This window comes from Sander lucioperca, chromosome 8, assembly GCF_008315115.2.
Source record: "Sander lucioperca isolate FBNREF2018 chromosome 8, SLUC_FBN_1.2, whole genome shotgun sequence".
Lineage (NCBI taxonomy): Eukaryota > Metazoa > Chordata > Actinopteri > Perciformes > Percidae > Sander > Sander lucioperca.
This window is the reverse complement of record NC_050180.1, coordinates 26476583-26490382: the sequence shown is the minus strand read 5'-3', so window position 1 is coordinate 26490382 and position 13800 is coordinate 26476583. Positions and strand designations below refer to the sequence as shown.

General features: G+C 36.8%; 1 protein-coding gene across 1 annotated transcript; it reads left to right on the top strand.

Moving 5' to 3' along the window:
• The first annotated feature begins 746 nt into the window (after positions 1-746).
• On the top strand, positions 747-12539 carry LOC116062632 (galactose-specific lectin nattectin-like). Its single transcript, XM_036004013.1, has 7 exons — positions 747-765; positions 996-1049; positions 7664-7726; positions 10728-10817; positions 11209-11343; positions 12120-12231; positions 12330-12539. The coding sequence occupies exons 3-7, from the start codon at positions 7664-7666 to the stop codon at positions 12398-12400; spliced, it is 471 nt and encodes a 156-aa protein (XP_035859906.1). The 5' UTR covers positions 747-765; positions 996-1049; the 3' UTR covers positions 12401-12539.
• The last annotated feature ends 1261 nt before the right edge of the window (positions 12540-13800 follow it).

Here is a 13800-nt window from a genome sequence, read left to right as displayed (position 1 = left end):
GACAGTCCTGTGTTTAATGACCCATCCAACCACCCTGGACCAGAGATGGGGCCTCGAGTTCAAGACTCTGACTCGAGTCACACTTTTGTCTCACACAATGACTTTAGACTCGACTCGGACTCAAGATGCGAGATTCTTCGGTGGTCCTGCGACTATAAATCCCTTGTGCTAATTGCCCTCCCCCCGTTTTGTAATTCATCCCATTATTTCTTGTATTATTTTGTTCATATTTTTGTTCCCCACAATGTTATGTCTGTCCAAACCTTTCTACGTATCAATTTCAACATCCTAGTGTCACTACATGACTATGTTGTTTTACAAGTTTGTAGAGTTAGTGTAGCTAGCTTAAATTTGCGGCAGACAAAGTTAACTTCCATTTTGTATATGTGTTAATGTGTGTATTGTTGAAGCTGGAGCAGGCTGTTCTGATCAATAACGAGGTCCAGTTTATTTGTGTTTGTCACCAGAGAGAATAAATGGATATCATCATATAGAGATCCTGTGTCACGTAGTGATGAATAAAATAAACACGTGTCCAACGCAGGAGTCCACCGGTTAAACACACATTGTTCATTACATCCAGACACCGTCATACACCTGATCCTGATATTTACACCTTGTTAAATATTGGTTAAATATCAAGTCTCTACCTGCATCATTGCATGAACTGTCAATCATGACTAAGACCACTCCCCTTCCCAAGGTATATAAGGACTCTCTTTTCCCTCCAAAACCAAACTACACCCGGCAGAACAGATTATTGATGTGAGTATAATGGATGTTTTTTTACATTGTATTGTCATCATTATCATTGAAAGATTTGCCTGAAAGTTTGATATATTCTTTATGCTAGATTGGAGAGTTTATTCTGTTGAGTAAAGATTAAATGAAGTGCAGATTGTGGATGCATTAATGATGTAAATCAGGTTAAGTTTAACCTAATTTGTTATTATTGAGTGTGTAATAGTATTCAGATCTGTGACATTTTCTTTCAGTGACAGTCATCAGCTTGTTCTTCTCTGTGTCAGCCAATCACCACATCAGCAAAGGTATTTATATTTCAATTAATTATCACAATTTCATCTATTTTTACTTTTAATAATACCTAATCCTATCTTTATCGTGAGGACATTTTGGGGGAGGGAATGAGTCCCAAATGCAGGAGTTATAGTTCCTCAGGGTCTTTATCGTGAGTGAGGGGACAACGTAGCGGGAGATTGGCCAGAGAATCGGCGCAGTGGGGGTGGTATTACATTCACTTTACCGCACTGTTGTGATGAAAAGAGAGCTGGATAATCTATCAAATATTAAACCATATCTATATTTTATAATACACTTATAACTAGCAAATTATAAAATAAAATAAAATAAAATATCCAAATTCAACTACCAAAGCTGGAATGCAGGGGAGCCTAACAACGCTGGAGGGGAGAACTGTCTTGAGATGAACAGGGGCGGAGGTAAAAAAACATTTAAAACATCTTGTATGTTGCACTTTCAAATGTAAAAGTTAAATGTAATTAGTTTCATTGGTTGTAAACTCTCTCTACAGCAAACTGGAACGACTTGGCTTGTAACAACCAGGCTTCTTTCGTGTGCTCCAAGAACCTGTAACTCTAACCCACCATCATGATGCCTCTACAGCTCATCTATAATCTCTATCATTGATTCTCTTTCAGTTTGTTCAGCAGACAGAAACAGCTCTCTGCTGACAGATGACTCACTTTCACTTGTTTATTTTCTGAAGAGTTAGGGAACAGTTCACATTTGGGTTTAAAATTAGACAGAAACTGGCTCACTGATCTGGACAAAAACAAATCAGTAATTGGACTTTTAATCTACAGTAAATAACACAAAATGAAATACAGAAAACATTTGAATACTCACACATCTTCCATTTTAGGTTACTGAATATTATCTGTTATGAACAGCGCCCACTCATCTGATAAAATATTAACACAATAATTAGATTTCTCTCTGAGAGTTATTGTTCAGATCGATACAACTCTCATGTGTGTACGCTAAATATGAAGTTCCCTCAAGCAGACGTTAGCTTAGCTTAGCATAAAGACTGTAACCAGGGGGAAACAGCTAGCTTAGCTTAGCATAAAGACTGGAAACAGCTAGCCTGACTCTGTCCAAAGGTAAACCTACCAGACATGAGTGGTGATGATCTTTTTATCCAAAATGTCCAGATAGAAAATAAAAGTGTATATTTTGTCGGACCTTTCTGTGATACAAGAGGAGAATGTAACTGTAATAACACTTCATAATAACTATTAATAATTCATATACTCCACTGGTTTAATGAACTGGTTACTTTTTATTCTTAAAACTGATGTGTTGTGTTCTTTATTCATCTGATTTCCTTTTCTATATAATCAACTAAGCATTCAAAAATAAAAGACATATTGTCACAAAAACAGTGTCTGGTCCTGTTGTTGTTTTCTAAAAGGGAGAAATCATTAATATTGACCCTGGGGGCTTGAACTCACAACCTTTGGGTCTAAAGAAAGGAGCTGATCTCAGTGAGGTATTGGCCAGGTGATGAGACAACTGGCTTCATGACATCAAATAGACAATGTGCAGGACTGCTTCAAAATGTTGATGATGAAATACTGTCACTAATTTCACTTTGTCTAGTAAGGTCTGTTATTTATCTTATGAAGTCGACCCAGGTCAATGGAATTGCAAAGCAAATGCAGAATTTTAATATATATATATATATATATATATATATATATATATATATATATATATATATATATATATATATATATATATATATATATATTTGTCTAGACCAGTGATGGAATGTAACTACTTAAGTCCAAATGTTGAGATACTTGTACTTTACTTGAGTCTTTTCTTTTTATGTCACTTTCTACTTCTACTCCGCTACATTTCAGAGAGAAATATTGTACTTTTTACTCCACTACATTCATCTGACAGCTTTAGTTACTAGTTACTTTAGTTACTCCACTACATTCATCTGTTACAGCTTTAGTTACTAGTTACTTTAGTTACTCCACTACGTTCATCTGTTACAGCTTTAGTTACTAGTTACTTTAGTTACTCCACTACATTCATCTGTTACAGCTTTAGTTACTAGTTACTTTAGTTACTCCACTACATTCATCTGTTACAGCTTTAGTTACTAGTTACATTACACATTAAGATTTCTGCACACAAAACACATGTAGTTTATAAAATCTGATGTTTAATTCTAAAGTAAACTAGCCAACAATATAACATCCTACAAGTCCAGCTGAGATGATTAGACCATTAAACACACAACTGGTTGGATCCTTTACACTTTCTACAATGGGAGGATTCTTCTTTACTTTTAATACTTTAAGTAGATTTTCATGATGACACTTACAGACTTTTACTAAAGTAACATTTTTAATACAGGACTTTTACTGTAACAGAGCATTTTACACATTTAAAACCTGCAGGACAGTCATCCACAGCTTAATGCCTGATTAGATATATGTATGATCATCTTGCAACAACAGGGGCTGGAACTCAGAACCTTTGAAACCGTTGGCAGGTGCTGATCTCAGGGAGCTATTATCTGGGTGATAACACAGATGGCCTCACAACATTTAGTAGACAAGGGGCAGGACTGCATGAAAATGCTGAATATGTGTACTGTGTTTAGACAACATAGAGATGCCTGTAATGTTTTTTTTTTTTTTACAAAGATCAATTAGTGACTAACTGATGTTTAAAGATGCTCTGTTTGCATTGACTGCAGTAGCGTAGATGAGGACACAATCCTCGCCACTGTAGCACCAAATGCTTGCTCGGGGGAAACTGAAATTGATTGGTCTTTATAAATTATAATGTAATCTAGACCTACTCTATCTGTAAAGTGTCCTGAGATAACTGTATCTTATATTATCTGTATTGTTGTGCATGATCAACAACCCCCCCCCCCCCCACACACACACACACACACACACACACACTCATTTTTTTCACAAATGCACCCTACATACAGTTAATTTTAGGCACAAAAACAACTCGTTAAGTTTAGGAAAAAGATCAGATTTGTATTAAAACACTACTGAGGAACGAACAGCGTTTCCTGGGTGAAAGTATTTTGTTTTCGTCACAAAGTGAACTCCGCTCTCTGGCTTGAAAGCTCTGTGTTTTATGTTTACACCACGTTGTGCTATTTCATTTTGAGTTTATTTTCCATTGGATATTGAAGGTAATAAATAAGTGTTTTGGCATGCACATGGCACTTATTCAATGGTTTTACAGAGGGATTTAATTCTTGCACATTTTGTTTTGTTGTGCATGATCAAACCCCCCAGCCTACATATAGTGGAAACTCTCAGACAGCTTGAGAGGTGATTTAACTGTCAAAAGGGTGAAAACCAATCCAAAGCATCAGAATAATATCATCTAACTTTACTGAACGACTGTTACTGGAAATGGCAAAAGAAGACATTGTGCACATGAAAAACATGCAAAGCAACTAAATTAATATTATTCAACAAATGGCCTAGCCTTTTACAGAAAATATTCACATCTAACTCCCAATGTAATCATGAACATTTTCACAGTTAACTGTAATTTAATTTTAAATTTAATCAGACATTTTTTACCCAGTGTAACAGATTACATTTACCTTTATTAACTCATGTACCTTTATTAACTCCGTTACATGTAACTAGTTCCTCCCCAACACAGTTTAAAAGCCAACAGACAGACGGTGATGTGTTAGCTCAGGGTCTCCAGCAGAGGGCAGACATGTTGTTTTATAGATCCAGCTGCTGAACCTCTGGATCTGATGATGTTTCTGTCTCTCAGTCAAGGGTGGAGGTTTGGTTTCAACATTGATGGGGGGGGACACATTATAACTGGGGGGTCTGGGGGTCGTCGCTCATAAAATATTGTCTGTCAAACTCTTCATTTCCTGCATTCTGGTGAATGTTGATGCATCAATTTATGTTGCAAATGTCTTTATTTATGTAAAGGAAATGATTATTATCCTTTATTGTTCAAAACTTTCTTCACATTTAAAACATCACACGTGTTTCAGGATCTGTTATTTTAGGAATCATGTCCATCTCAACAACTAATCTGTTAGATAATGAGACCTTGTTAAAGCCAGAAGCTCCAAAGTTTAAATCTACATAAATCTATCTTTACTTTTCACTTCCTGTTGTGTTCTTTAATTTCACACAGTTCTATCTTTACATAAATGATTTGAGCCCCCTTAATGGTTATTTTTACCTCCTTTCAGGAGTGGGTTTTTCATATTTTTTGAGGGAGACAAATCTACGTCTTCTAAATATTGGGGAGAGAGATCTACACCTATGATCTCAGTGGATCAACTCTGTCACACTGCTCACTGCTGGAGACCTCTGATGATCAATAAAGCTTTATCATCATTATTGATTCATCTTTTTCATGCTTAAGTAAACAGAACACAAAGGCAACTAGAATAATTATGAATAAAGGCAAAATATATACAAGTTATCTTAAATAGTAAAACAAGTTTTTAAAAAACATTAAAACAGTGATTAATGTACGTTAGCAGCATGAAAAGATTGTGTGGAGGGGGGGAGGCAGTCTTTACAGCTCCCGATAATAAGCAATTTTTCAGCCAATTTGTTTTACATGTTATTGCTCTGTATCCACTCTCTGAGGGGAGGGGTGAGAACAAGCAGTGTCCAGGGTGGGATGGGTCCTTTCATATTACAGCTGGCTTTCTTCTTAAGTTGGCCTGTGTAGATGTCCTGCAGAGAGTGGGATGTTCAGTACACCCTGACCAGCTGAAATCTATCATCACCTCCTTGGTCTTAGTTATTAAGGTCTAGGTTGTTATGCTGACCCCACTGAGCCAGATGTTGTACCTCCTCCCTGTATGCTGTTTCGTCGTTTTATGGGCATTTTTAGGCCTTTATTATAATATATACAGTTTAGACAGAGAAAGGGGAGAGAAAGGGGGAATGACATTCAGGAAAGGACCCGGGTCGAAGTCAAACCCAGGGCCGCTGCGTTGAAGACTGAGCCTCTGCATATGGGCGCGCGCTCTACCACGTGAACTACACAGGCGCCCAGGAGGATTTTTAATGAAAGATCCTTATCCATTTGTCTCTCCAAATCATGGATTCCAACTAGCCTACATTTAATTTGTGAAAACACATACATTTTCAGTAAACCGTTCCATACTGTTTTACTGCATCTTGCCCAATAGGAGAAATGTTAACATTTAACTGGTGTAGGGGGGTCTGGGGGCATGCCTGCCCGGATAAAGTTTTGGCCGTAATAGTCAAGATTTGGTGGTCTCAGGCACATTCTAATGCCACTGTTCCAACATATACACTGATCTTTATTATTGCATATTTAAATGAGTTTTCTTCCCTACATTTTTGTATATTGAGGGGACAACGTAGCGGGAGATTGGCCAGAGAATCGGCGCAGTGGGGGTGGTATTACATTCACTTTACCGCACTTTTGTGATGTAAAGAGAGCTGGATAATCTATCAAATATTAAACCATATCTATATTTTATAATACACTTATAACTAGCAGGATACTTTAATTTGATAAATGGCTCATTAATTATCAATTGCAGTAGCTGAGGATTGCACATTTAATGCACAGTTGCATTTGCAGATTTGAAAATAATTGATTTAATATGTTTTGTGACAGTTTGTTTTCAGAAGTTTCAAAGAGTTAGTAAAAGAGTAAAGTAAAAGTATCTATTTTTTTGAACATTTTATTTTTGATTATATAATAATATGTTTGTCTATTTTGGTTTTATTTTGTAGTTGAAAATTGCTCATTTAATACACATTTGCAGATTTGTTCAAAGATCTGCTGAAAAACAAGTAATTAAACTGATATACTTGTTTACAACAAATACAAATGCTGTTGTATTTTGTTATTTTTCAATTCAACTTCAGTAAACCACACTTAGTGTTTCACTTTGAATATGAAAGTTTAAAATAAATCTGTGATTTTTGTACCCTCTAAGGTTAAAAGGTGACTGGTTTGGTGTAAATAACAACTATATTAATACAGGGGTTTACCAAGTCCAGGGGGCCAGAACTCTATGCTAAAACATTTTTGGCATGTGAGCAAGGATGGATTACTGAATGAGCCTACCGGGCCCAAGAGGTCAAGGGGCCCTGAAGCCCAAGTAGTTGCGTGAAGTCACTGCCTCAATAAGTCAAAAAGCAAAAGGCTATGAATCTGGACAAATTTAGGTATTACGCTTCTCCAGCTGACCATCCCAAAAATGTGCCCGAATACAGGAAATCACATCTACCAAATTCAGAATTTTCTGGGGAAGTACCCCCAGACCCTCTCTCCCCGATTGCACCCACTTTTACACAAATAGGGTAGGGGGGGGGGGGGTCCTTATGCATCGGTGCCCAGGGGGACAGTAGTTCATAATCCGTCACTGTATTAATACATAACCTCACTGTATTAATTTATAAAGTAACATTATAGCGTGATATTTGTGTCAATAATCGTCAAGCATAGGTGACTCCACGTGGTGGGAGAGGGCCCCCAAATCAAATTCTGCTTAGGGCCCCCAAAAGGCTCGGGCCGGCACTGATTGCAGTCATTCATTGTCTGCCATTATTTCTTTGTATTCAGTTGTTTTTTTACTTTGTTAAACGTCTTTCCACAGATGGCATCAGTCTTTCCGTTTGCTTTGTTGCTCTGTTTGTCCAGCGGACTGTTGGCTGCATATGTAAGTACACGCTTAAGAAATAAATCAGAGAAATAACAGAAAAAGATCTGGCAGCTCTTTACCCAGATTTTGTGCCGTAATTAAAAACGGAAATTTGGTGTGTAGCTACATTAAAAATGAATGTTCTGTTATTATAAACAGATTTTAATAAACAGTTTACAATCTTCACTTTTGAGTAAATGTCGGCCCTGTTCAGCAGATGTTATTGCACATATAGATACTACTACTACTGATGAGCCTCAGCTTTCCATTTTTATCAATAATAATTGAACTCATAAATGTGCATTGAAAATTGTGAGCTGATAAAACCTGTGCAACAGGGACCATATTCGTATAACATCTAAAGCTAAATGTAGCTCTTAACTGCCTGAGTTAGATGGTGATTAACACTAAACAGTAGACGATCAGACCAGTCTCCCCAACCATAAATGTAATTGGCTGTCAAAGTATTGTGTAACTTATAATAAATTGACATTTTTGTGATCACAGTGTTGTGAAGAAAATAAAACCTCCTGCCCAGGTCAGAACAGTATCTCTGACTCGTTGGGTTGCTCTGATTGTAGTCTTGCATTGCCAGCTCTACCTCCACAGCGCTGCGGAGGAACAATCCCATAAATGAACAGTTGTTGATATAGACTAGTCTGATTGTTTTTGGCTTGCTTATTAATGCAGGCTGCACCTTCCTGCCCTCCTGGTTGGACTCAGTTTGGCTTTTGCGGTTTCAACATCCAGACAAAGAGTTTGACCGATGCAGAGATACAGCAGTTCTTTCTATCATGTCACATGCATGCTTAATACCAATATACTCTAATACTTTACTGCAGTAAAACTACTACAGGATTTTAATATATATATATATATATATATAAAACTGTAAAAATATAATGAAATACTAGTAATTTCTTAGAATGTTTTTGTCTAGACCAGTGGTAGAATGTAACTACTTCAGTCCAACTGTTGAGGTACTTGTACTTTACTTGAGTGTTTTCTTTTCATGCCACTTTCTACTTCTACTCCGCTACATTTCAGAGAGAAATATTGTACTTTTTACTCTATTACATTCATCTTACAGCTTTAGTTACTAGTTACTTTACATATTAAGGTTTCTACACATTTAAGATTTCTACTGACGTTTTTTTGATGCTAGTAATATTTTCGACACATTTCTGATGCTTTTGACACTTGCTTATCCAAGTGCTGGTTAATAATTTACGATAGCGGTGTTGTAAAGAGCTCACTGTTTTAGCTAGCATTAATGCTATCCCCCAACTCAAATTTCATATATATAACATTTTAAACTACTATACATCAAATAAAACATGCACATTGTTAATTGTCTCACACAATTATCTAATGTGAAATGCATACAGATAAAAATGTTTGAATGTTCAAATTTGACCAGGGCTGTCAAACGATTAACTTTTTTTTAATTGTGATTAATTGCTGAATTTCTACAGTTAATCACAACTAATCGCATGTTTTATGATTAAATGCATAATTACACATGATTAAAATTCTATTATTTTGCATTTCAGAACTGTTTTTAAGTACATTTTAACAATGGAAAGTAATTCTTACCAATGTATCTTGATTGGGAATCAAATGAATGCAAAGAAAGTGATTTTACGAACTTGATGTTAATATTTGTATTTGTTTATTATTCATTTATTTACTGTAAACAAAAGAAAAATGTGTGAATCTAGTCACAAATTTGAATCTAGAGTCAATATAGTGTGCAGTAACTCCTCAATGATTTTGATTACTCACTGACGTCCAGTGATCACCTTGCATCACTTTGCAGCAGTTCCAGTTTGGCTACTTTCTCCATGTCGTACAGGCTGTGTATGCGTGAAACTACTGTCCCCCTCGACGGCCATATGTAAGACGGGTCAGAACTTGCCAACCGTAGACTTTAAGACCCGAGTCTTCTACGATGCTGACAGGTCTGCAGTTAGTTTCCACCCATTTTGCAAGAGCAGTAGTAATTATTTTGGATTTAGTTTCATCCGCAGGTCGGCAAGTAGCACTCTCCAAAATAGTGCTTTGCCTGAGCCCGCTAGCATCAACCTGAGTCACGTTAACTGTACTACTATGCTTAGCTTGTAGGTGGTAGCTCAAGCTTGATGTGCTTCGGTGATATTTTAATTTGGCTTTACACAATGTGCATATGGCTTTCGACCCGTCCGGGAGTTTTGGAAAATAAAAAGTGCCATTCAGAATTTCGTTGCTGCTGTCTTTCTCCATCATGCCTGCAGCCTGCAGCAGCAGGATGTGTTGTTATGAGGAAGTATGGCAAAGTGCGGCAAAGGGTCAAAAAGTACCCTATCGTGGGCACGATGCAAAGCTGTATGAAGTGAAAATAAATTAATAAATGGCGGCATGCGATTAATGAGATAAAAAAAAATGAACGCGTTATGCTCGGACCTTAATCGCATCGCAATTAACGCGTTAATGCTGATAGCCCTAAATTTGACACAAATTCATTCATTTTAAATTGCTTTCTACTCATTCATACATTCACCAAGAAACTCCATTCAAACTTTAAAATGTTCCACATCTTTTAAACATTCACGGTAGTATTCAACTTTCAAATCCCATTAATACTTTTTAAAATATTCAACCTTGTTTGAGACTTAGAGAAAATGCCCTTCTGACATTTTTACATTGGTGTGTATTGGATGAAATGTTCAGACTCAGAGTGCAGGACCCAGCTGACAGATAGAGAGCAGAAGCAAATTTCTCTTTACTTTGCTATTCCATCCACAGTCTTAACTCTTCAACAAAATGTAGGGAATGTTGTGCCCTTTCTAACAATGTACTTAGGGAGGCAAACAGACTTTCACATGAGGCACAGTGAGCTTTCAAAAAATGTGCATTATTGCTCTGATTGTAGTCTTGCATTGCCAGCTGTATCTCCACAGCGCTGCAGAGGAACAATCCGTAAATGAACAGTTGTCGATATAGACTAGTCTGATTGTTTTTGGCTTGTTTGTTCATACAGGGTGAAGCTTGCTGCCCTCCTGGTTGGACTCAGTTTGGCTCTCGCTGTTTCGCTTTCTACATCCAGGCAAAGACCTGGATTGATGCAGAGGTACAGCAGTTCTATCTATCATGTATGCTTCATACCAATGTACTCTAATACTTTACTGCAGTAAAAGTACTAATATCACACAAAAAATACTCTGATAGAGTAAAAGTCCTGCATTGAAAGTATGTCAGTATCATCAAGAAAATGTAGCTAGGTAAAGTATTAATACCAGTAACTAAGTAGCCTACATTTACTTTTAGTGTAATATAGTATTTTTTACAGTGGCATTAGTAGTTTTACTGAAGGAAATGATCTGAATACTTGTTCCACATCACTGATTAAAAGTATAAAAATGTGCCCTGTGACTGTAAAACTGCCCTGAGATCTGTTAATAATGTGATTATGTTTTTGTTTGTTTCTAAACATTTTAAACTTATTATGTTTTCTCCATTAGACCTTCTGCCAGACTGCTGGTGGGAATCTGGCTTCCATCCACTCAGCTGAGGAACATACATTCCTCAAAGACTACATTAACCAAGTGTCCGGTACATACAAAAATGCCTGGATCGGCGGCACTGACGCAGTGAAGGTAAGACTTTTATCATCACACAGGAAGTGATGTTGCTCGTCTCTCTGCCTGTTCTCATGAAGCATTCGTACATATAGCTGTGAAAAGTACATTACTGTAATCTGGATGTATTCCATGAATTTATTACTGACAGCAGCACGCTGAGTGCTGCTATATGAGATCGTGAAGATCCTCGTAGAGAGGAGGTCTATATATATATATATATATATATATATATATATATTTCTTGATGCTGCACTTTGATATGGCTCTTTGTAGCATTACCTATGTAAAGCTAATGTACTTGTACTTACTATTTGTTGTCTGGAGTTTGCACCTTTAAGGTTGAACGCACTTAGTTGTAAGTCGCTTTGGATGAAAGTGTCAGCTAAATGACATGTAATGTAATGTCCCTGAAGAAGTTAAGAAGAAAATAAAAGACTTTTACCCAGGAAACAGGTGTTCATGTCCCTGGAGTGTTTTAATCCAAACCACCATCTTTTTTCTAATCTTAACTAGTTGTTTTGGTTTTTCTAAATTTCACTGTTGTCGCTGCATGACGCTCACTTTTTGTCTGCTAAACTCAACTTTAACTCTTAAAGGACCGTCACTTCACGGTGCTCTGTACCCTGCTCACAGACACCTTTTCTCTGCTAATTTTAACTATAAAGACTGTAAACCTTAACTGTCATGTGAATGGTAGAAAACAAGGAGGATCCTCTTGTGGCCTGAATGAGTATTACAACAACAAAAACTCTTGATTTCATTTTAAGTTCAAACCAATCTTTCTCCTCCAGGAGGGTACGTGGATGTGGACTGATGGATCCAAATTTAACTACAAAATCTGGAATGTGGGGCAGCCTGACAGCATCAGTGGAGCGGAGATCTGTCTTGAAATGAACTTTCTAGGTAAATAATACATTTAAAACATCTTGTCATATGTTGAAGTCTCAATTACAAAAGTTTCACATTAAATGTAATTCATTGGTTGTAAACTCTCTCTACAGGAAATAACTGGAACGACAGGCCTTGTAGCACCCCACTTTCTTTCGTGTGCTCCAAGAACCTGTGTGTGTAACTCTAACCCACCATCATGATGCCTCTACAGCTCATCTATAATCTCTATCATTGATTCTCTTTCAGTTTGTTCAGCAGACAGAAACAGCTCTCTGCTGACAGATGACTCACTTTCACTTGTTTATTATCTGAAGAGTTAGGGAACAGTTCACATTTGGGTTTAAAATTAGACAGAAACTGGCTCACTGAGCTGGACAAAAACAAATCAGTAATTGGACTTTTAATGTATAGTAAATAACAAAAATAAAAATACAGAAAACATTTGAATACTCGCACATCTTTTCCATTTTAGTTTACTGAATATTATCTGTTATAAACAGCGCCCACTCATCTGATGAAATATTAACACACTAATTAGATTTCTCTCTGAGAGTTATTGTTCAGATCGATACAACTCTCATGTGTGTACATTAAATATGAAGTGCCCTCAAGCAGACGTTAGCTTAGCATAAAGACTGGAAACGGGGAGAAAAGGCTAGCTTAGCCTAGCATAAAGACTAGAAACAGGGGGGAACAGCTAGCTTAGTTTAGCATAAAGACTGGAAACAGCTAGCCTGACTCCGTCCAAAGGTAAACCTACCAGACATGAGTGGTGATGATCTTTTTATCCAAAATGTCCAGATAGAAAATAAAAGTGTATATTTTGTCGGAGGAGAATGCAACTGTAATAACACTTCATAATAACTATTAATAATTCATATAGTCCACTGGTTTAATGAACTGGTTACTTTTTATTCTTAAAACTGATGTGTTGTGTTCGTTATTCAGCTGATTTCCTTTTCTATATAATCAACTAAGCATTCAAAAATAAAAGACATATTGTCACAAAAACAGTGTCTGGTCCTGTTGTTTTCTAAAAGGGACAAATCATTAATATTGACCCTGGGGGCTTGAACTCACAACCTTTGGGTCTAAAGACAAGAGCTGATCTCAGTGAGGTATTGGCCAGGTGATGAGACAACTGGCTTCATGACATCAAATAGACAATGTGCAGGACTGCTTCAAAATGTTGATGATGAAATACTGTCACTAATTTCACTTTGTCTAGTAAGGTCTGTTATTTATTTTATTATTATTTTTTAGATATTAGCTCCCTGAGATCAGCACCTTTGGCAGGTGCTGATCTCAGGGAGCTATTATCTGGGTGATGACACAAATGGCCTCACAACATTTAGTAGACAAAAATGCATCTTACTAGAAAATTGAGAGAATTTGTGTACTGTGTTTAGACAACATAGAGATGCCTGTAATGTATTTTCACAAAGATCAATTAGTGACAAACTGATGTTTAAAGATGCTCTGTTTTGCATTGACTGCAGTAGCGTAGATGAGGACACAATCCTCGCCACTGCTGCACCAAATGCTTGCTCGGGGGAAATTGAAATTGTTGTCTTTGTAAAT

What these genes read in the sequence shown, in the direction of transcription:
- LOC116062632 (XM_036004013.1), top strand. Translation starts at nt 7,664, where the DNA reads ATGGCATCAGTCTTTCCGTTTGCTTTGTTGCTCTGTTTGTCCAGCGGA. An exon ending in GCGGACTGTTGGCTGCATAT is followed by an intron (nt 7,727 to 10,727) that starts GTAAGTACACGC and finishes TTGTTCATACAG; the next exon opens with GGTGAAGCTTGCTGCCCTCC. An exon ending in AGACCTGGATTGATGCAGAG is followed by an intron (nt 10,818 to 11,208) that starts GTACAGCAGTTC and finishes TTTCTCCATTAG; the next exon opens with ACCTTCTGCCAGACTGCTGG.